We start from the raw sequence: 24576 nt of genomic DNA on the forward strand, positions 1-24576 counted from the left end.
AACATTTTCACTTTTACTTGCGTAAAATTTATATATATATTTGCTAATTATTTGATTTTAAAACTTATTTGGAAGAGTATGAAGTTAAAAAAATAGTTATTAAACAGTGTCCTCTTGTGGCGTCGCTTAATAACTACATTTTCTAAGGTTTATTCATGAAAGGCATATCCAGCCTCCTTTTAACATAATGACCAATCACAACACAGGCTGACGTCGGGAGGATATAAAGCCCCGAGCGCTGACTGTAAGGTAAACACTACCTGCAATCTCCAGAAATTCAGCATGTATTTTAGAAAATCGTTGGAACATATTTAATTTCTAAAGCACACAAATGCTTTAAATCAGATGAAGGGTACAGTTGCGTCAATAATTTGACCAAGAAATACCTGCAAGTCATAACATTGGGCTGAATTTAACCCGTTTACTCTGCTTGGGGTAATTAGCCTTCCAGGCAGCAGAATCAGTGTTGCGCTCTGGACTGATTATAATTAGCTTTCTAAATGTCACCTGCGGCAACGTTGTCTGGAGGAAAGACGTCCTGTAACATTTTGTAAAACAAGGTAACGCCGTTTTTATGTCAAAATTAATCTTAAAATGGGCTGAAGACATTTATTTTTAACTAACTTGCTGTCCGTGTTTGTAAACCGTAACGAACTTCTGAACTGCTAGCTAACGGTTTTCTGTGACGCACTTTCTCGTTAATGCTGAGTGACGAATTAGATAATTTTGTCGGTATGAGTCTATATTGCTTTTTGTGTCTTTTAACTTCCAGTGAGTAGTTCCCAGTGGGTGGTTTGTTGTGGCGTGAATGCCATGGAGACACGGAGGGGTGGGACTTTCATTTTGTCTTTTCTTTTTTCTTTTTTTCTTTAGTTTTATGGTTTCTAGGCAACGAGCCGCTGCTGTAAAAACCTGCATTTTGCATCTAATTTGCTGCTCCTTTCTTTGGTAATTTGGAGTCGACAATAATTAAAGTTTTTATGCTGTTTGTGCTACAAAGGTTTACATTATCCAGTTACTCAGTTACAACAATCCTGAAAAACATATAAATTTTAGAAGTAGTTTTACTACACCACACTATTTACTACTGCTAATAAATCTTAAGTACCTATTATAATTGTTGGTTTTATAAGTTTATATTGGGCAAAAAATATTAGGACAGCTTTTTATATCAAAATGACAAAATGACCCAAACAATAAAGTGTAGAAATGACCAGAATATTTATTTTAAAGTCTGCTGAACATAAGAATGTGTTTTAAAAGTGTTTTAATCCTTTTTTATTAATTTCCAGTTATTGAAATAGCAATATATTCTCACCAGATTGTAGATTTAGACTTTTAATTTAGGCCACAAATACAGACTATTTGGCAAAGTCCTTTCAAATGTTATTATTTAGTTTAGCATTACTGTAAACATTGGCCAAGCAAAATATGTTGGATGTTATTTCATTGGTCCACTTCAAGGTTTAGGATAGTTTTGGGTTTTTCATTATAGTTTAGTTTTATTTTGTTGTGACTTTTTTTCTAATTCAGTTAATTTGAATTATCTTTTAAGAGTGGTTTTGGTCATTTTTATTAGTTAAAATATTGTTTAGTTTTTTTATTACTTAAAGTAGTAATACAATTTTTTCATACCTTGGTGAATTATTTTTACCGAAATGAAAAAGGTGAAAGTTATTATGAAATATTACTTTTTTGATTTTCTACCTCCTGAATGAAAAACAAACATGTACTAAACAAAAATTCACCAGACGCAGACACACACCTGCATTTTTTATTAAAGTTTTTTATTGAAAGAAACTAATTTGGAAAAAATTTCCTTGGCTTGATTTTGTTATTTTGTAATTATGTTATTTATATGAATCATTTTGGTCCTTAAAATACCAACATTTACTTTTAACTTCATATGTTGCTCCATCTGATTATGTAATTTTTAAATATTAAACGATTTATAATTTGATCAGTTACTCAGTAAATACTTTTTGACTATTATTTGAGTATTTCTTTGATGGTTACTTTTTACTTGTATTTGAATAAAAACATGTTGACGTAATGGTACTCTTATTTGAGTACAATTTTTGGATACTTTGCCCAACTCTGCTTTAAATTACCATTTTTGTTTATTTCAGTTAATGAAAATGTTTTCTTTTTTATCTTTTTTTTTATTTCGTCAGTTTTATTAACTTTTAGTAACACAGCTTGCGTATTGGTCCACTTGCGTGAGCCTCCAGTGTCCTCGGCTCTGCTTGGTGAACCATAAGGAGATTATCAGTCAAATATCTGAGCCGCCTATCAGGCCGTGTTCACCCCATCCTCCTGTCTGTGTTTAATCTACCTGCATTTTTATTTTTTTCCTCAACACGACCTGATTTCACCACCATTTAAAAAAAACCAAACAGTTTTATTTCCCTTATTTTCACCCTCAATTTCTTTAATGTCCATCCAAGATGGCGGCTCCCTGAATGTCAGCTGATTAGCGTTGTAGATGTTTGCTGGTGATCGGGGTCTGTTGGGTGTCAGTGAAGCCCCCGGTCAGGAGTTTAGAGCAGATTAACCCCCATATGGCGGCTGAGATAAACCCTCAGTCCTGCAGGGAGTTTGAACGAGTCAACAGGTGAGCTTTTATGTTTCTACGGATAAAACAATAGATTTTAAAAATCGGCCACTCCGTGGGGTTTTATTGTAGCAACACAGCAGCGAATGTTAATCTTACTTTTCTGTGTGAAGGCAGCAGCCTTGCAATGCTCAATCAAACAAGACTGAACTAAATAAAACAATGAGGTGAATAATAAGACGTCTTATTATTTAAGACGTTATTTAAATGTCTTAAATAATAAAACGTATAAATAACATCTTATTATTACCTCAGATATTGCCTAATATCTGAGATAATATCTATTAATCCCTCTGAGGTCACATGACACGACAGGCACATTTTGACACTTTTTTTTGTCTGATATCCTGAATTTATTACCCTACATTGTCACCAAACTACACGTCATATAAAATAACATATTTTATGTCTGTTCTATGCAGTTTTAGAGGATTACCCGTCTGTAATCAGTTAAAATCTGATGACCGTTTAGATGTGCAGATAAATGCTTACAGAAAACAACAAGACAAACAAAACTTCTGCTTGTGCTTAGATCTATACTTAGATAGATAAAAATAGATTTAAAAAATTGTGTGGCCATTTATTGTTTTTAATTATTTAATGCAGTTTTTGTGTCGTTTGGTGTCATTTGTCTGTCTCCCTTTTATTTTTGTGATTTTGATTAATAATTTAAATCTTAAAAATAACTAAAATTCTTGTTATAATTATACTAATAATAAAAATATTCATTTGTCTATTTTAATTTTCTTGGATATTTTTATTCAAGAAAAATATTTTTTTTCTTTTGCTTTTTTTAATTGATTTTTGTTTTTCTTATCTAGAATAGAATACAATTTATTGATCCCAAGGGGAAATTGCTTATTTGTTCACAAGCTACTGCATCCAAAGTAAATACAATACAACCATAAGCGATTATACAATTTAAAATTTATTTTTAAAAATTAATAATATAATATTACATGTGTTTCTTTACAGAGAAAATTAAGTGTATTTATTTTAATTAAGTGAATATATACCAAAATAGCTACCTGTTGACAAACATTCACCGGTGTTAATCTTTTTCTTCTCTATGGAGGGCCAAATATGCCACCATCCAGTAACTGTTGCCAAATACATGTTCATTAATGTGATCATTTTATATAAAATTCAATGCATAACTAAAGGCTCAACATGTGGAAATCAATAATCTTGATACATTACACAGGCATGTGTTTAAAAAAAAAAAAGTTATAATTGTATTGTGGCACTTACAACCTTCCACAGTTTAAATTGACAGGTTTGCCATAAATCAGCAAAGAAAAAACATGAAATGATTACTTAACCATATAATGAACATCAGAAATAAATACATAGGGGCGTGCTGTGGTGGCGCAGGGGGTTAGCACGCCCCACGTTTGGAGGCCTTAGTCCTCGACGCAGACGTCGCGGGTTCGACTCCCCCTCTCCTTCCTGTCTGCCTACTGTACAAAAAAAATACGAGCCACTAGCGCCGCAAAAACTCTTCGGAGAAAAAAAAGAAAACAAATAAATACATAATTTGTTGAATTTCAGCACTTTTGACCTTCCGTATTTCAATTTCACTGTCGGTATTTCAATGAAGCGTCACTGCATTGGTTTTGTTGGTACCACAGAACCTGAGAACAATGCGACTGCTCCCTGTGCTCGACTGAGAAGCTGAGAGACGTTAGGGCTGAATGGACAGAAGAAAAAACAGATCCGGGGTTCTCCAGTGGACTCCGTCACCCATCCCAGAGTCTCCCTCCTCCACGCTGACCTCGGACGACTCCTGGGAGAAGGACAACAACAATAACGAAGAGGAAGAGGATGACTTCTTCAGGGAAATGAATGAAGATGGCATCATTGGACTGTCGGAGGCCCTGGAGGAGTGGGAATTAGGGAACCCGTGTGGCGATCCTTGCTCCCCAGAGGACACGGTTCCTAGTGGAGGCGACAAGGACTCATCTCTAAAATCCTCAGGAGACGATCTTCAACCCCGGCCAGCCCGTGAGTTTATTTCTCCTGGAAATGTTTTCTGCTTCCAAGTTCTCGTTTTCAAACTAAATGATTAAATATTTGACATATTTTAAAGAGGAACTACTATTAAAAAAAATTACTTTTTGCATGTTTTCTACTTCTATTTGGGTCTTAACTGCTTCTAAAAACTAATTTTAGGCAATAAGTTAAAGTTTTTTGGTGTCTTGAAAATGAGCCATTTCAAAATCCCCCACCCCTTGGTTAGGGTTGCTAGGTAACCAGTGTAACATCCTACCTATTACGCCAAAGCGGAGCTCCAGCATGTTTGGTCAGCTGGTTTTACTGCTATATGCACTGTACAATGGCTGCTGGAAATGGCAAGTGTTTTGTTGTTGGCTTACCATCCAGAAACCACTTGCTGCAACGCTGTTGGTTGTGCAGGAGGCTCTACTAATGCTTTTCAAAGATGTGCGGTTGTATAATTGCGCATCTGTTTGCAGCCATTTTCATATACGAGTGTAAACTTTGAGTAGGAAGCGTGGCCAGCAGCAGCTTATCTGAATTTAAAGTGACAAGATACCCTAAAACGGCTAAAATCTAATTACCTAACAATGATTTTGAGCAAAATATGTTTTGTATCACCCATAGATATATTGTAACCTTTTCAAAGACGCATAATCAATCACATTTAAATGTTTCATCCAAAATTACAGTCCTAAAGTCAATCAGTTTCAGAATTAAATCAGTTTATTTTTGTAAATTTAAGCTTGTATTTGTTTAGTAGACTGGTTTTCTGTTGTAATTTGATAAACTTTTCTTATAAATTGCTAAGTTTAAAACTGTAAAACTAAAGATTCTGAGAAACCATTTTGTAAATCATTGCGTAAAATGAGCTGGTTTTTCAGAAGTATTTGTTAAAAATGCCAACCTCTTTTATGTAAAAGTAATTTTTAATGTTTTCTTCCTCCATAGCAGCAACTGAAAACCCAGAGCCTAACGGTCTGGTCTCTAAGTCCACGGTCACCTCCTCCTTTTCACCTCACCTTTACACATCCACCGAGGAGGAGCTGACAGCTGCTTCAGGGATCGAAGCCGAAATGTTCCCAGACACAGAAACAGAGTCTTACTGCAGCAGCAGCAGCGTGGGGTCCAGCCTGCCGCGCCTGGAGCTGAAGCTCAGAGGTTCTCCTCAGCCAGCTGTGGCCATTTCTGAACAAGTTGTGTTGGAGAATATTCCTTCAGAAGGATCAGAAAAGCAGAAAGCTGGACTCCCTCCTGAAGCTCTGAAGTCCAGGACGTGTTCCCTCGGCGGAGCCAAGAACGGCTCACCAGAGGCCAGAGGTTGTGACAGAAACATGAAAGCTGCTGGAGCCAGAAGTAAGCCTGCAGGAATGGACGAGCTCAGGTGGGCTCATCTGATTGTTTTCAGTAGCAAATCTTCCTCAATATTCTGCTAATGTCAAAAAAACAACAGCAACATTTAACAACTTCTGTAATTACATGAAATAAGAAATTAAATTAAAATTGCATGTTCACGCGATAAGTCATTAAAAATCCCAGATGTAAACAGTTAGTTTCTCCCAGAAAACCTGCTAAATCCGTTGGTAGCGAGGCGCTATGGCTGTCCTCCAGCGAAGAATCCTTACCAGGAATTGTGAAAATATGACTAGATAATGATGTGTTGTACATTATTTTGACTTTGTTTCAAACAAATTACATTTGTTTGAAATCTTTAACATGATGACAAATATCACACTGCTAGAATAATAAAAAAAACATACAGACATTGACAATATTGGTGTTAAGTAAAAAATAAATGTATACATATATGGGTGAAATGAAATAATGCTGTAGTTATACATAGTTCTCATGAGACGTCGCACTTCTGGCAACTTTGTAGCCGGCAGCCATCTTGGCAGGCAGGTGCTATGGATTTGCTACGACAACAATAAATAAGCCACAAGCTTAGAGCTAGCTCTCGTCTCATTCCTGTCTAACTTATAGACAGTAAAAGTATATTACGAGTATTACTTAATCACAATTTTGAGTACTCTACCCACCTCTGTGTAATACTAAGATAAACATCAGTGATATTTACTGTAGTACTTAAAAGGTTATTACTTTGGAGCGGCTACGTAAGCGACGTTTTGGGGAAATTGTAGCCGGTGATTTTACACAAGAGACAGCTGCACATTATTTGGGGGGGAGAAAAGCATCATCCCGCAACTACTTCCTGTTGTCTTCTTTGTCATTTCTCTCAGTAGTAACATCCAGTCGTTGATCATCTAACTCATGATGTGAAAAAAGTCTACTGCTGACAAAACCACCTTATTCTATAGAACAAAAATTTTCGCGGCAAAATGTGATTTATTTTATCTCCCCTGAAATGGGAGCGTTTCCATTAAGCAAATGTTTTTTTTGTAATCGCAAACTAAGCAATTTTATGGTTAATGAAAATGCAGCTTCTGACACCTCATATCTTAGCTTTCATTTTTGTTTTTCCTTTCCAGGAGAGCATTAGTGTCTCATCAAACCCCAAACTTCTCAAAGGTGGAACCCAGGATCCATTTCCCTAAGCGAGGCTACAAGCCTCCGAAAGGCAGGAAGTCGTTAGAGAGAACCACGATGTCGCCGCAGCCCCCCTTCGTGTTTAAATCCCCCGCCGACATCGTTGAGGAAGTCCTGTTCAACAGTGACGGATCCTCCTACTCCTCCGATACCAACACGCCCACCAAGGCTCCCAACTCCACCGTCCCTCCAGACTTCAGGTGTCGGCAGCAGGCCACCACTCTGCTGCAACAGCTGCAGGTACGATCTGGAGGAAACGCATCTCAGCTAGCGGTCTATTGCAAACCTGACTGGCTTGTTGTGCACGATGGTGAAAGTAGCAGGAGTAACTTAGGTTGGGTAATATGGAGAATTAGCATCATGGAGAACCGTTGTCGGGATGATGGGCTGAAGACATTGTGTCAGAAAGAGGAGGAGTTTCTTAAAGAGACAGAGACCCAATTTCAAGGTTTTAAATTTAGGCACAATAGTATGTAAAATTGACTTTTTTGAGCTGTACATCGTATTATAATGTTGTTCCGTCATCAAAACAAACCTGGAGTGTTGCTTTGATTCTTTCATACATGTTTGAGAAATCCTTAATCACCATGGCAACCATTCAACTGGGCAAAATGCCTGTGTGGACCTAGCCCCGCCTTCAAGGCACAGCTCCTCCTCTGAGCTGCAGCTTCCAAGCCATAACTCCTCCACTCAGCTCCTTCAGACTAGCCAGAAGCAATTAGCAAACATCTTGTGGATCTGCTGAGCTCATTAAACGAGCTATCTGTCAGTTCAGCGCTGCTAAAAATGTTTTAAAGGGTTAATGGAGGAGCCATGTTGTGATGACATCCTGAAGGCAGAGCTTCAGGAAGAGCAGGAGTTTTTAAAGAGACAGAGGCCCAATTTCAGGGGTTTAAATTACTATATAAAACTTATTTTAGGTCATAGTTGATGTATAGAACATTTTTTATCAGCTGAAGTTAACACAGTTACTTGGTTGTACTATAAAATTACATTAATACAGAATACACTGTAAAAACACAAAAACATACCAAATGTTTTTTCTAGATTCTATAAATTTGGGAATGCTATTTATTTCCTAGAGAGAACAATGCCTATTAATCAACATGAATACATCATGTAAAGGTGTCAGATTAACCCAGAAAGGCTAATTTTCATCTGTAGCCCCCTAATCTGCTGATTAAAACATACAGTTAACATGCATCGCAAACATACGTGACTTATGATTTACAGTAAGCATTTATAATAAAATTAAAACAAGTCACATCCGTAAGAAGAAAACATTATTTTATTTAAAAATTATTCAAGGTACAATTTAGATTATCTTGTAATAACTGCTTAAGTAAAACGGTTAAACTTTCTCGATGAGGATTTCAGTATAATTCAGGTTAAAAAAAACAACGTAGTTGTCATTAAAAAGTTATTTTTCGGGGCGTGCTGTGGTGGCGCAGGGGGTTAGCACGCCCCACGTTTGGAGGCCTTAGTCCTCGACGCGGACGTCGCGGGTTCGACTCCCGATCCCGACGACCTTTACCGCATGTCTTCCCCCCTCTCCCCACCCTCCTTCCTGTCTGCCTACTGTAGAAAAAATACGAGCCACTAGCGCCGCAAAAACTCTTCGGAGAAAAAAAAAGAAGTTATTTTTCTTCATCCATGCGTTCATTCATCCCTCAGTGGATTCATTCATCCTTCAGAAATTATTTTACTTTATATCAACTAACTTTCTTTTATAGTCTAACTTCAGAATCTGGTTTTCCAGAACAAAACTGCTCTGAGGAATATCCACTCACTTTTTGTCGCTCTGCAGGAAGACTACGACAGGCTGCTGACAAAGTACGCGGAGGCGGAGAACACCATCGATCGTCTCCGTCTGGACGCAAAGGTAGTTCATCTCCTAGTCTGAAGTCATTTTTCATATTTGAACCTTTGTGTTTTCTCAGGAAAGCATCGCTTAGTAACGATGCCTTTGTGATTTATCATTGATCCCACTTTTAAAACAATGACTGCAGTCTCGTTTCCCAAAATTGCTTTTAGATTGAAGATTAGATGAAAGATTTTAGATTGAAATTAAAAAGAAAAATGAAATCCAGCTGCCTTTGTTTATTTTATTTGACCACTCTGCAGCTCAGCGAAATAATGCGTCCAGTTTTATTCTTGTTCCAAGATGCCGTCTTAACCACAGGGGGTCAGCTGAGTGCAAACACATCACATCACAGGTGAACATTATGGTACTTTGTTGAAGGATTGCATCTTTTTAAAGTTACATCCAACTTTTTATTGGTGAAAAACAAGTTATTTTGTCAGAAAGGTGTGTTAAGTACAAGCTGAAACATTATGTCCTATAAAACAATCCCACTTTTTCTTTTTAATTTATGTAAAAGGAAAATTCAGTTCAGCTCAATTCAAATACACTGCAAAAACACAAAATCTTACCAAGTATTTTTGGTCTAATTTCTATTGCAGATATCTTACTACTCTTGAAATAAGAGAAAACTAAAGCCCAATGACTCCTCAACAAGAAATATGGGCTTATTTTAAGTCAATAATTTATTGGTATTGATGGAAAAGTTAACTAAAAACCCTGAAATAATCTGCCAGTGGAACAACTAGTTTTCTGCAATTTAAGGAATTGTCTACTTAAAACAAGCTCATATTTCTTGCTGAAAAGTTTAAGTAAATTTTGTCTCAATTCAAGAATATTAAAAGATATTTCCTCTAGAAACTAAACCAAAACTACTTATTTTGTGTTTTTTGCAGTGCGTACTTTATTTACCCCAAAAGGAAATCAAATGTTGCAACTCAGATCATCCGAATATCTTCTAAGAGAATCCCCAGTAGCAGTCAGTCATGCAGTGAATCTGGAGAGGTCTCTGACTGAAGACTGTTGTTGTTCGTGACATGCTAACAGCTCAACAATCTGGCAGCAGAGACGACGTCCCACAATAACATGCCCTGGATGACACCAGGCCCTGCTAACCCACCTCTTTTGCTTTTGCTGCTCCTCTGTAAATCCGTCTGGCTGTGTGGTTAGAAAGCCGGGGAAAGATTTGGGGTCATAGTTCAGGTATCATTTGACCTTTTGAGATGCTAATCAGTTGTAAAAATAACTGCTTGTTACCATCATAAAAAAACACCTGGAAGTAAAAGAGCAAAAATCTCTCCAGATTTTTTTTTCTGTGAGTCTTAAAAGGTCAATAAATGAATAAAAGTTCAGCATTTATTGACCAAAGTGACTTTAGATGTGCGTAGACTTTAATCTCCTAATATCATGTAATTATTATATTATTATAATTTCTGCCTGTAGCCATTTGACTTTCTATTAAATAAGAAATTATTATTATTGATATTTAACACTTTAGATGGAGTAGCTTGTCAACAAAGAAGCAATTTCCCCTTGGGGATCAATGAAATCTATTCTATTCTAATTAAAAATAAAAAAATCTTGGCCTGACCCTGACATTCTGTCGTAAAGTTGACCTGAATTCAAAGGTCAAAATAAGCTATAAAACAAGATGGCAGCTTTGGTGAAAAATATTCAGATTTTTCAAAATTCAATATTCAAAAAAACAAGAACTCAATTAATCAGTAAAAATTGATTAATCGCCCAATCCTACCTTGTGGTCCTGCAGTTGGTGCAACTTTTACTTTAACATGCAGTTTCTGGAGATAAAATGTGTAAATGAGCCAAATTGTGAAGTAAAATTAGATATTTGGAAGCAGGTGATTTATAATTTTTCTGGGGTTTTTTCCCGTGCAGGTGAACCTGGACTCCGAGCCTCCAAAGGCCGGTCACGCCGTGCCTGCTGGGCTGAACCAGAAGGCTTCATACCCCTTCAAGATGGATTTATTTCATCCTCACAGAGCTGTGACCTGCTCTCCTGGACGAGCTACTCGTCAGGGTAAGGCTGTCGTCTGCTGCCTTTTTCTAATCTGATTCCTTTTTTACAAACGGAACTGAAGGAATGTGTTTCTGTAACCAGCCTGTTTGTTGAACAGAAAAGTTAGACGCCTCTTCGCCATCCAACTTCGGACAACAACTCTCTAATATCCTCTTCACTCAGTCTGAGAAGTTCCTTCAGCAGGTAACAAAAAACTAAAACAAAAACAAAGTTCTACCAACAGGACTTAAAAATGTAAATTTAGATTTGTTTCTCAGGTGCAAACTTTTGAGGATCTCCTTAAGAAGGATAAACTCGCATCCTTAGAAGAATTAAAGGTGAGAGCAAACCAAGCTTTGATCAGTAATCTGTTTGGCTGCCGTTTTCCAACTTGAGCCGTTTCTCTCCAGCGCGGCGTTTCTCAGCTCTACGAGGGGCTGAACTCTCTAGAAAGAGGATACCTTCTGGCTCGAGATGAGCACAAACTCCTGCAGCAGAGAGAACTGGAAACCCGACATTTTGACCCCGAACGGTGAGCAGGAGAGCCACACAGAGGTTTAATAATCAATTATTCTGACGATTAATCGATTAATCAAATGAAAAAAACAAAGGGGCACATTCTGCAGATTTAACCATAAAATATTAGAGATGTAATTAAGCAAAACTTTGTAACTTTGTACAGTTGTGGCTCAGTTACTGCTCCGAATATGTTGTCTGTTTACTTCAGTTAAGCATTAATCAATTACTAAATTAGTTGACGATTATTTCAATATTTGATTAATCACGATTAATTGTTTCAGTCCTAAAAACTGTTTTCCAGTTCCTTGGCATTCGGTGTGTTTCACAGAGTTTTTTTGCTGTGTTTTAGGAACCTGGAGAGCCTGATCTTTCAGTGTGGGGTGCGGATGGAGGAGCTGAAGGAGCAGATGGAGCAGATTCAGCAGGAGCAACTTAAGCATCAGGAACCGATTCAGCTGGAGTTGATTGAGCATCAGAAACCGATTCAGCAAGAGCAGCTTGAGCAGGATCAGATTCAGCAGGAGAAGATTCAGCAGCAAGAGCCGATTCAGCAGGAGTTGATTCAGCAAGAGCAGATTCAGCAGAAGCGGATTCAGCAGGAGGTTCAGCAGCACAAAGCTGTTGCTTCTTGTCGTTCTTCACCTCCTCTGACCTCCTCATCTGGTCCGTCTGAAGGAGAAATAACCCAGACTCAACCGCAGGTTGCAACACTTTCTTCTTTCTGTCTTTTAACGGTTCGCATCTCTGAACGCAACAGAAAATCTAAAAAATGTTTTTGAAGTTGAATACGTATTTCCTGTGTAATTTGGAGTAGGAAGGTCACATTCAGTAATAACTTTCAGACCCTTCTAGGGATTTTATTTATTTATTTCAGCTGTTATTATGCAAAAATTATTCAACCAAAATAGGGCTGCAGCTCACTATTATTTTAGTAAACAATTATTCTGACAATTAATTGATTTTTCCTGACGATTAATCAATTAAACATAAAGAATTGGCATTTTAAAAATAGAAAATGCAAATAGACAAATGATCCAGTTCTTTTTAAAATAAGAAATAAACATTTTATTGCCTAAAATATAACAACAACATTTCTTGTGATCATTTGTAGCAAACGATAAATTTGCAGCTAAAAGATCCTGAGTAATCCATCAGTACAGTGTTGGGCTAATTTTTAAAAATTATTTATTCGATTTACCAATTAGTACTTAGAGGCAGAAAGTGTCTAACAAGATTTTTTTTAAGAATATGATCCGAATTCAATCTACCAATTGAATTTTGTGTGAAACATATTTACAAAGTTTCTAATATCGTAAATGCAAAATGTATATATTTTTATAAAGTGTTGGTGAAACTACTGCCCTGAATATGTTGCTCTTTCAGTAACATTTTTGTGAGCCAGCAGTTAACGATTAATTGATTACTAAATTAGTTGACGATTATTTCAGCATTAATTGTGATTAATATCATTAACTGTTTCAGCCCTAAACCAGAATTTAGCACACAGTTTTGTGTGTTAACTCAAACTATAATCACGGTTTCTAAGCAATTTTAAGAATACTTTTCAAATGTGCGCTATTGTTTTTTTCCCACACATTGATTTGAATAATCGAAATTAATCTTGGTAACCCTGATTATATTTAACATAATCATTTCCCATAAATTTAAGCTACTTTAGTATCTTGTGTTAATAAAGGAGTATGGAGGTTAAATCCAGAAGAAAGTCTTAAATTTCTACATGAAAACCATAAATATTTTTATGTTATGTATAATTCTGACCATAGTTTTTTTCAATTAAATAAAAATGTTTAAAATAAATGTCATTAAAAAATGAAGGCGCTTATGTGTTTGATAAACCGCCCTCCTCTCCTTTCAGAGTCCGTCTGAGCCTTCCCAGACTGATTCTGGTTCTGCAGCAGAGCTGGAGATAAACTCCGCCTGTAAAAGGAGTGAGGAAGAGGAAGATGTGGCTGAAGACCTCATGTCTCACTACTTAAGATCTTTGACTAGAAGGGGCAAACGTGATGAATTTGACCCAGCTGACTCGCTGGATTAGTAAGTGGAGTTTTGCTGATTTAAGCATCTTGTTCTGTTTCTAAACATTCCCAGAAAATCAAAATGACCAGATCTGATGATCGGTAGCCATTTTTAATGTAAATGGAGAATAAAAAAGAATCTTTTTTCCACTCCTTCAGCATGTTTACTTTGTTGTTTTTATTTATTTTTACTGTGATTAGCTGCCAAACAATGAGGGAGTGTTTCATAGTTCCCAAAGCTGCGTCCTCTCTTCCTTCAAACTCGCCTCTAAAACACGGAGGTGAGAAAGAAGAGCAGAAAGGTTGGAGAAATGGAAACGGCGAAGTCCAGGAAACTTTTTCACAGAGGTGAGTCGAGGTTAAATCACGACTGACTGTTCTGCTGATTCTGAGCTGATGTTTGTGTCAAATTTGAAGGGGACCTATTATGCAAAATTAACATTTTCTATGTTTTTATGCTTCCATTTGGGTCTCAACTGCTTCTGAAAACCAGAAACCAAAGTCTTTTAGTATCTGGAGAACGAAGCGTTTCAAAAACCTCCTGATTGCTAAGGCATGGAGCCGTTGCCTAGCAACCCAAGCAGAGCTCCGGCACGTTTGGTCAGCTGGTTTTACAATGGTTGTACAATGGCTGCTGGAAAAGACAAGTGTTTTGTCTTTTCAATCAGAACCCATCCAATCACTGAATAAATGCTTAGAACAGATAAATGTGTGGATGTGCCAAAACTTTCTCCAGCTGAACAGAAACAAAACTGAAGTTATTATTTTTGGACCTAAAGAGGAACAATCTAGAGCTATAGATCTAGAGTTATAGATCTAGAGTCAATGTACACCTTCAGTTATTACAACTAAAACCAGCGATCAGCCCGAAACCTGGGAGTAGTGATGAACTCTGACCTGACCCTTCAGAGCCACATAAAGACAGTTACAAAGTCGGCCTTCTATCACCTGAAGAACATTTTCAGGATTAGACTACTTAAAGTCCCTACACCTGTAGCTCAAAGAATAGACTTTAAAATACTGTTGTTAGTTTATAAATCACTGAACAGCTCAGCACCACAATACATTAAAGACCTGCTGTTGTTGTATCAACCTTCAGACCTCTCAGGTTCTGGTCTACTCTGCATCCCCAGAACCAGAACCAAACGAAGAGAAGCATCATTCAGCTTCTATGCACCACAAATCTGGAGCAAACTTCCAGAAAACTGTAAAACAACTAAAACACTGAGTGCCTTTAAATCTCGACTAAAAACCCAGCTGTTTAGAATTGCATCTGAAATGTAATCAAATACTAATTTAACGATGGCACTTGACCTAATGTCATGTTTTGAGTGTTGCATGACTTTTATTTTTGTGTTTTTATGATGTAAAGCACTTTGACATGCCTTGCTGCTGAAATGAGCTACACAAATAAAATTTGATTGATTGATTGATTGCTGTTGACTCAACATCCAGAAGCCACTTGCTGCATTTTTGTTGGTTGTGCAGGAGGCCCCACTTCTGCTTTTCAAAGATGTGCGATTGTATAAATGCAAATCTGTTGGCAGTCATTTTCACCTGTGACTGTAAATGTTGAGTTGGGGGGGCGTGGCCAGCAGCAGCTTATCTGGATTTAAAGTGACAGAGACTCTAAAACGCCTGAAATCTCATTAATACGAATGATTTTGATCAAAAATGTAATGAACATTTTTTGTATCATAACTTGCTATGGGGCAGAGAATAAGTTGAAAGGGGTGTGAATATTTTTGAAAAGCGTTTTTAACATTTTTATTTTTGAGGTTTAGATAATTTTACCCACTAACCTGTTTCTGCAGCAGAAAAGTGCAATCGGACGTCTTCTCTGTGTGGCGCACTAAAACCAGCCTTCCCTCACGCTGCCCCCCCTCCACACCGCCTGCTGCTTCGTCCCGCAGCAGGAAACGTTTGGAGCGGAGCACCAGCCTGAGCAGCGCCTGCAGCCTGGCGGACGGAGCGCCAGAATGGAGGAGCTGCAAGGTCCAGGCAGGAAGCAGGAGGGTTTTGTCTCAGGTCAGCGCTGACTGGCGCAGGGGGTGACCTTCCTGTTACCAGCAGATCTACAATCAGTTTAATCTGCTCCATCAAACAAACACTTATTAATTCATACAACAATAGATGTTCATGATCATTTAAAGGTTTGAAATGATCTGGATTTTAACATTTACTAAAACAATCCAGGCTAAAGATTGAGAACCACTAAATCACATGATGTGTAAGACATGCTGCTGGATCTTTCAGTTGCTTAGTGCACTAAGATATAAACATTTTTAAATCAGTTTGAGAACTTAGTTTTACTCATTGGACGTCAACCCAAGTGAGATTTGATTTTACTTAATTTTTATTGGTATTGATTTTATCTGTCTGTCATTTTATGTGTTTTATTTTTCTTCATCTTATTAATTTATTACTGATGTCCAGCACTTTGTTTCAGCTCTGGCTCAAGTTGAAGCGCTTTATAAATATACAAGTTGATGAGGATCAAAAATAAATAAATGAAATGTTACTAGTTACTACCCAGTGTCATGTCAACAGAAATGTTTTCTCTGTTTTCATTGCTCAGGATCGAATCTCCCCAGAGACGGACAGCGGGTTCATGGGCTCCGAGAGCAGCCATCAGATTCCTGCTGCAGTTTCACTCCGCTACCACCAGACGGCGACAGAGAGGTGGGACGCCCTGATCCACTTCTGATACCGATATTTGGGGTTTAGTATCGGTCGATACCGATCCGATACAGAAAACGTTTTTCTTTTTAAAAAACAGACCTTAATGAACTGAATTAGAAATTTATTTTATAACTCAGTGCACTTAAATACAGAAAAAATTCAGAAGTTTAGTAAACGTCAGTGGAATTAGGAGAATAACAGCCGATGTAAAGTACATACTAAAGAAACTAAAACAATAATTTGGTCAAACATGTAAAAATAAACTGTAACAAACCCTTTTTTCAGAAAGTGTAGTTGGGAATTATGAATATAATTTAAATTAAGTATGTCATAGAGCATAGAATTAGACTGAATAGATCCGCCCTTATGGATCAGAAACATTGTCACTGATACTTGATCTAGATTTTTTTCAATATCAGGACCTATATAAATATAAATTTCAGATCGATGCATCTCATTCATTGTGTTTCTGTTTCTCCTGGACGTTTGTTTCTGTTTGTTTGAATCTATTAATTTGTTTCTGCAGCATGTCGGCGCCTCAGGACAGAAGCCCAAACAGGCCCCTGTCTGCCTACCAGCTGGATGCGGGGCCCGGAGACGGCATCGAGCTGGGGCTCCGTCAGAGGAGGAGGAGCAGGCAGAGGAGGCGCACCTTCTCCCCCCAGAGCTTCATCAGCCAGAGGAAACAGGCCAGAGCTGACGTCAGGCCCTCTGACCTCTGGACGCTCTTACACTCGAGCACAAACAACGGTAAAAATCTACTTAATGTGAACACATCAGGTTTTTATCTCGGATTATCGTTTGGTAGAGCATAACTCAGAGTATTGAGAAAATGCACATATTTTTCTAAAATATTCTAAAGAGCAGCAATGCTACCTGACATGTTTACAAAGCAACCAATCCAGGAGCTCCATGTATCGTCCTTGGAGCTGATTGGATGAAAATAAAGAAGCCTGTGACTATATTTGGTGTTTGGACTTTTAAATAGGAAATATTAAGCATTTTTAGAGAGTGAAGTATTTGCAGATTTTAGTTACTCAGAAGCAGCTGCATACCAACGATCCAGTACAGCTATAATTATTTTTCACATTACGCTACATTTTATAAACATATTGACCCAACAGTAAACAAAACTCAAATTAAATGTAAAAAATACACTACTTATTACAATAAAAACCAAAATGTGAACATTTTTAAGCATGAAAAAGTAATAGTAATCTGTGAATGTGTGTCAAAATCAGACTTTATCTCCCAAACTTACATATTTACATTAGTTACTGAATAACTAGCTTTCATACTGCACTTAACCCAAATGTTTATTCATTTTTATATTTAAATATATGTGTTTGAGTTTGGTAAATAAATTTAAAGTCTTAAGTGTATTTCTTGAACTTCATCAGGGCTTAACACATGCTGACAAAATTATGTAAACTGATTAAAGTGACAAACTTGTGTCATGATATTTTATCTAACTTAATATTGCTTAAAAAAAACCTCAAATAAAACCAAATATTTTTAAAAGTATAAAAACAAAACATAGTGACTAGCTTCAGTATTTCCCAGCTGTGTTCAGTCATGTCTGTCTCTCTCTCTCAGCTCACTCGGCCTCTGAAGAGCAGCAGAGCGTCCGCTCCGCCGGCGGCTCGCTCTCCAGCTCCCCGCCGGCCGCCTGCCATCGCCATGGCAACCCCCCCAGAGCGCGGAGCTCCAGCCAGGGGGGAGGGGGGAGCCCCATGTGAGTGTGTGGACCTGCAGTTGCCACGGTGACGGCCGAGCAAACAGGGCCGAGTTGGCGCCGACTCCACTCTGTTCGGGTCGCCCTAAACGAGCTCTGGTTGTTGTAATTTAACAGATTTTTAGCTAAATGAGTTACAGAAACATCTAATTTCCCTTTGGGGTCAGTGCAGTGGTTTAGAGCTGAGCTGAGTTGGTTCCAGTATCAGAGTTTGTTTGGTAACAAGCGAATGAAAGCCTAAATTTGGGGGAAAAAACAACATTATTTACATTTGAAACCATATATTTACTTACCTCTAATAAAATGACGGGCATATTTTTTTCCTCGCTGTCTGAAGTTTAAATCCGACTGAACTTTTCTTGTTTTAGGTCAAAGTCACCAAAATTATTTACATTTGCTAAACTTAGAGAGAATTTGTGTTTTTATCTAAAGTGGTGAAAACTTACCTTGAAAATGCTTGAATTTTACTGTTAGAAAAGTAAAATAATTCATGCTCATAGCTCAGCATGAATGATAATAATAGATTTTATTTAGGTAAATAAACTGAGCCTGAGGATAAAAAAGCTGGGATTATTTTTCTTGTTTATATGGTTTAAAAACATTCTAGCTTTCCAGTTCCTACAAAGATCTAGTGGAAAAACACTGAAAAGTTTTAGGTGGATATTTAAAGTAATTTAAAATAATGTGTGTATACTTTGCTGCTGATTATTTTGGTAAAAATAAAAGCATATCTATATAAGAAAACAAATCAATTTTATTGATCTTATGTAATTTCTCCAAACTGAATTCTTGGTTTTCATTTCACCATAAACGCTGACATTTTCAGAAACAAAACTAATTAAATTTATCGCTCTGTGTTTAAATCAAAGTGCTGGAATAAATATTCCGGTTTATGGAGGCGTTCTGTTTAATCCTATTTAATTTTCTGTATTTTATTGCAGAATCTGCTGCTTTTCAATGAGATTACTAATAGGAGGTACAATCTGTTGTTCACTGCATGGTGTGGTGCTGCATGTTTGTGGGATTTGACTGGCAATATTCCCAGTAAAGCAGCTTTTCTTACTGGTTTGCTGTGTAAAACTAAACCCAGGCTTCCAGGTAAACATGTATCTTATGATCCTGAATCACCCGCCTGTCTTTCTGCTCTGCAGTGACGCGTTCCTGACGCTGCAAGCTGAAGTTAACCTACTGAAGGAGAAACTGGAAATTTCTCAGTGGAACGAGGAGCTGCTGAGCTCGGCGAAAAACGAGAAGCCGCTGGGCAATGCGACAATTTCGAGAAACTTCTGCCGCCGCCGCTCCTCCTCGTCTCCCATCAGGTCAGATTTTATCCTCCAGTCCCAAGTCTGCAGACGCCTCATTGAAACGATAACTGAGAACGCACTGCAAAAACACAAAATGTTACCAAGCAGTTCTGATCTACTTTCTCCTGAAAATACCGTACAACACTTAAAATAAGACAAAACTAACTTAGAAATAACTTTTCAGCAAGAAATATGAGCTTGTTTTAAGTCAATAATTCCTTAATATTGATGAAAAACTGCAGATTATTTCACTGGGTGGGCAATATTGCAAAATACTTTATCACAATATATTTTTGAAATATCTCGATAATATCACAGAAGATATTCCACATTTTCTGCTTCGTTTTTTTCTTTTTTCAGGGTGTGGAGGAATTATTTTATGAATATATTTATTTGTATAAATATATTTACTTTTTAATAATTTTTATCAATAATTTTTTTTAACAATATAATTTTTATTTATTTTTTGCTTTCCCTTATACAGTCACTACATAAAAAATATTCATATGTACAGGTGCTGCTCATAAAATTAGAATATAATGAAAAAGGTTGATTTATGTCAGTAAATCCATTCAAAAAGTGAAACTTGTTTATTATATTCATTCATTACACTCACTGATAAAAAAAAACATTTAAACACATCAGTATTATTATGAATAATATGGTGTGGCCCAGATATCAAGTGAAATAACCTGCCAGTGGAACTAGAACTGGGTTGCTAGGCAACAGGCTGGGCTTGTCTGGGGTTGCTAGGTAACGGTAGTGGAATATTCCACCAATGGAACTAGAACTTTTTCAACAATATTAAGACATTATTTACTTAAATCAAACTCTTGTTTCTTGCTGAAAAGTCCCCTGTAAGTTATTTTTGTCTTATTTCAAGTTTACTTAGATATTTGTACTAGAAACTGGACCAAAATACTTGGTGAGATTTTGTGTTTTTGCAGTGCAGGGTAAATCTAAGACTGGGTGATATAACGGAAAAATAAAATTTCCAGTGTTTTCATGTTGGAATTGATTTTATATTTTATTTTTTTCTGACTTTCTTTTCTTAAAATGACAGAAAATATTTTCAAAAGTGAATTTTATTTCAGTCATCCCTCCTGTGATTTGTACAACAAAGTATTAGAACCAAACCACAATAATTTTAGTTCAATTTCAAGATTATAGTCATAATATTAGTAGAATAAAGACATCATTTTACAAGAAGAATGTCTTAAATTATGAGATAAAAGTTGTTTTAATTAGGAAAAAGCTTCTCGTTGTCAAGTCTTGTTTCAAAGTTCTGCTACTGATAATAATTTGATGCTGATGTGTTAGAAATACACTGTAGATCCTCGTTTGGTCATTTTGGAGAAACTAGAGCAACAAACATTGACCCAAAACAAATCTTACCTCTCATAGAAGAAAACAATCAACCCACGTAGCTGTAGACACATCAGTTTTCTACAAAAATTTTGTTCATTTTAATTAAATCGAAATTTAGTTTATTATTGAGCAGCTAAAATAAAATAAGGCACCAGAAGTTTGTTTAAAAGTAACCTTTTAGTGGCCCTGAATGTTTTCAGCTTAACGGAGAGACGCTTGGACTCCTCTGATCTAAATGATTCAAACTCCCTCTGAGTGAAACAAGAACTAAAAACATGTTGGAAAATTTTTTTTTTCAGTTTTTAAATTAATTTTCTCGTCTGTTTGTCAGATCTGTGGAGTTTTGCAGTGACATCAGTCTGGAGAGGAGATTAGTTCAGACCTTCGATGACATCGAACCGGAGACGCTCGTCTCTCATCGAACCAGAGAGACGAGAGGCGCCGCTGCACCAAAACAACAACAAAATCTCTTCTGTGAGTTTACCAATACTTTAACTAGACCCCTACAGGCTGTTCAATCAGCTGCACTATTTTAAAGGTTCCTGGAATTCTTGAATTTCATTTAGGTGTTTTCAAAGTTTGGAAATGTTTGATTTCTGTCCTTGATTAATGTTCAAACTGCACAGTTTAAATAGTAATTAAATTTAACTCTTAATTAAAATCCTAAATTTGGCAAATGTTATTTACAGTTGGAACCAAATGCTTAAAGATAATAAAAAGACAGACTTTTTTTTTTGCTTTTCGTTTTTTAGGTCAGTTGGAATCACAAAAATTATTTCTGTTTGCCAAATGCCAGAAAACTTTAAGAAAACATTTTTTAGAGATTTTTTTTTGTAATTTTCTTGGACCAGTCAGTAGGTAGAGGGTGAGTAAGAGATAAAACTTTAGTTTACAAGAATACAATCACAAATGATCATTAATAACAGTAATAAATTATATCACATAATAGTGAATTAGAACTGCCTGCTTTAGTTCATCTGTGTTGTTTTTATCTCCAATCTGGTGCTGGAAAAGTTTGAAAAGTTACCTTGAAAATCCTTAGAAACTGCTTGAACTTTACTGTTAGGAAATTGGACGAACCCTGAATATATAAAAACAGGAATAATCGTGATTCAGTCTCTCATTCTGGGTTTTATTGGTGCAACATACCAATAATTATTTTTTTTCTGTTTTTTTCTCCGCTCAATAACAGGAAGTTGTTTATTGCATCTTATTTTGTTTTTTCCAGTCAGGGGATCAGAACCGGAGCAGCTCCAGTCTCAGGTTTCCAGATTTACCCCAACGTCTCTGGCGCCACATAACGTCTCCTCTGACGTTCGCAGCAGGAACACACAGACGTGTAAGGATTTATCTCACATTCTGCTGCTGATTTAAATAAATTAAACATGGTTTTACTCAGGGTTTGTTTCTGCAGGGATGTCCTCCGCTCTGGAAGCTGCAGACGGACCTGACAGCAAAGATGAGAGTCCTCTTTGTCCTCAGTGTTTGTCCATCCTCAGACAACCTGCTGAACGTAAATCACAAACTTTCATCTTCAGTCTGAGGCTCCACCCACACCGAGACGACTCGGGCGAATCTGCTCACGATTTCAGTCATATTGGCTGTTCTGAAAACTCATTCAACTCCAAAAAATATACAAAACCAGCCCAAGTCCCAAGTCCTGATAAAACAAGAGCGTATCAGGGGCATAGTAGGAGGGGCAGAGGGAAGGTGTACATTTCTGCCAAAAAATGCAGAAGTTTTCTAGCAAAAACGTATATTTTGGAGTTTGAATTGTTGAAAATTTGCTAGAAAGAAATCTGAATTTTTTAGATTAATCTCTGAAATTTTCTGGCAAAACCATGGAAATTTCAGAGTTTTGAAAAGTTGAATATTTGTTAGAAAGAACTCAGAAAATTTGAAATTAATTTTAGAAATTTTCTAGAAAAACTTTGAAATTTGAAACTTTGAAATGATGAAAATTTGCCAGTAAAAAATTCTGAGATTAATTTGAGAAATTCTCAAGCAAAAACATGCAGATTTCTGGAGTTTGAACAGTAGAAAATTGCAAGGAAGAAAGTTTTTCTAGGAAAAACGTGGTCATTTTGAAAAAGTATTGTAAGAAAAAGTATTTTTCTTAAATAATATAAAAACATACCGTGCTTGTTTCCATGTGTACAAGCCTTGATCTACTGCCTCTGAGTTTTATTTAAACATTTTTAACACCTAATTCTGCATGACCTCTTCTGCATAATTGATGAATTTTTGTTTGATATGTGCTGGTAGGTCCACTAGGTGGCAGCAGAGAGCCATCGGACCCTCCGTGTTGGTGCCGCTGTCCCATCTGTGGACTTCTCAAAATGCACATATGCACAGATTCAGGTGATATAAGGAGAAAATAATCGATTATTACTGCCAGTGGTTAAAAAACAATTATGAAATCAAAGAAAAACTGACTTACTTGGATATGAAACTGTTTTATTCACAGATTGTTACAGATATTTTCCCTCCAGTCACATAAACAACCAGCCAAGTTCCTCAGAAAGAGTTCCCACCAGGAGGTTCAGCGCCGCTGCAGTTTCACCTTCACCCCTGAATCATGTGCCTTTGTACTCGCAACAGCTGCTGTAAGCACTCATCACCCAGAAACACACAAAAACTAACAAACCAAAGGAAAATACATGAGAAAACCATCAACAATGTAGAAACTGTCAGCCTTTTTATGTTCATCTACGATGAATTACACAATTTAAAACAAAAATCTGACCATTTTACTCATTTTAATAGTTGAAATTGAAATCTGAAATTCTGAGAATTTTCTAGAAAAAACATTGAAATTTCTGAGTTTGAAAAGTTTCAGATTTAATCGTCCCAGGCGATATTCTCCTCCAGCCAGCAGAGGGAGCTCACATGAACTCTTAATATTTGTAGCGCAACAGAAAATATCAGCAGCCTGAGACGTTCCTGTTTTTATAAATATGTCCAAGTTTAATAATGAGAAAAACACTATTTTCTAATTATTTATTATTAATAAACAGAAATATTTTTTTTGTTTATTTCATTAGCGAGAAAAATAAACATAAACTTGTTCAACTTTTTATTTCAGTTGACATAAAAGAAATGTAATATAATCATGTGCTTTGTTTTTTAACAGTATTATAAACATGTTATCCCAGTCGGCCATATCCCAGTCGGCCATCTTGATACAAGATAAAACTGGGATTTTTAAGAAAATGGCCGCTTATCAATTAATCAACACTCTGATACAAATGGATTTTGATGTGAATTTTTATTTAATTGTGTTAAATAAAAATTTATTTAGCACAAATTGAACAGCAATCCTCAGTTTTTTTTATTATTAATTCTGATATTTTCCTCCTTTTTTCCCAGGCTGCCCTCCAAAACTCGGTATTCCTCTCCTGACATGTCGCCGGGCCGCAGCTCAGGAGTCCGGCGTCCCAGAGAGAGGAAGAGCCGACGCAGACGATCGCACTCGGTGGAGGGCCAGGCGTCGCTGGACGGCTCTCTGGAGCGCGCCATCCGCGCGGCGCGGCGCATGAAGCACACGTCCGGACACATGGCGCGCTCGCTGGCGTCAGGCCTCGTCTCCCACAAGCTGCTCACGCAGTCCTGCTACTACTAAAGGCGAGGCGACAGCAACTCCACCACAGTGAATAAAAACAGCAACTTGTCCGCTTTGTTACTTTTCTTTGGTTTTACTCTCAGGAGAAACTTTTCTATTTGGGTTTTGAAGCTGAAATTTATTGTTGATTTTCCTGCGTTTCGGTTATAAATGTGTGCAAAATTTTGTTATGTCAAAAAAAAACACAATTTTGTAATTATGTTGCTTCCACTTCCTGTCGTCGTCTTCTTTGTCGTTACCAGCAGTGGTAACATCCTGTTGTTGGTCACCTGCAAA

General features: G+C 37.0%; 1 protein-coding gene across 3 annotated transcripts; it reads left to right on the top strand.

Annotated features, from left to right (window-relative positions):
- Positions 1-451: 451 nt before the first annotated feature.
- akna (AT-hook transcription factor) lies at positions 452-24488 on the top strand. Of its 3 annotated transcripts, none has more exons than XM_005812366.2 (23): positions 452-560; positions 4246-4618; positions 5561-5993; positions 7099-7396; positions 8964-9038; positions 10914-11055; positions 11153-11238; positions 11313-11372; positions 11445-11566; positions 11903-12254; positions 13430-13608; positions 13791-13937; positions 15404-15617; positions 16168-16271; positions 16798-17021; positions 17868-18006; positions 19158-19325; positions 21010-21152; positions 21907-22017; positions 22093-22191; positions 22944-23039; positions 23146-23284; positions 24048-24488. In XM_005812366.2, exons 2-23 carry the CDS (start codon positions 4309-4311, stop codon positions 24298-24300), a joined length of 3894 nt encoding a protein of 1297 aa, XP_005812423.1. In that variant the 5' UTR covers positions 452-560; positions 4246-4308; the 3' UTR covers positions 24301-24488. The 3 variants fall into 3 exon arrangements, with proteins under 3 accessions (XP_005812423.1, XP_023193998.1, XP_023193997.1); XM_023338230.1 differs by having other exon boundaries at positions 15407-15617; XM_023338229.1 differs by having other exon boundaries at positions 5564-5993.
- The last annotated feature ends 88 nt before the right edge of the window (positions 24489-24576 follow it).

Source organism: Xiphophorus maculatus, chromosome 8 (genome assembly GCF_002775205.1).
Source record: "Xiphophorus maculatus strain JP 163 A chromosome 8, X_maculatus-5.0-male, whole genome shotgun sequence".
NCBI lineage: Eukaryota > Metazoa > Chordata > Actinopteri > Cyprinodontiformes > Poeciliidae > Xiphophorus > Xiphophorus maculatus.

Excerpts from the sequence above, each read along its gene's own strand:
- akna (XM_005812366.2), top strand. The coding sequence starts at position 4,309 with ATGGACAGAAGAAAAAACAGATCCGGGGTTCTCCAGTGGACTCCGTCA. Across the intron at positions 22,018-22,092 it reads CAGCAGGAACACACAGACGT|GGATGTCCTCCGCTCTGGAA; the intron begins GTAAGGATTTAT and ends TTGTTTCTGCAG. Across the intron at positions 23,040-23,145 it reads GCACATATGCACAGATTCAG|ATTGTTACAGATATTTTCCC; the intron begins GTGATATAAGGA and ends TTTTATTCACAG.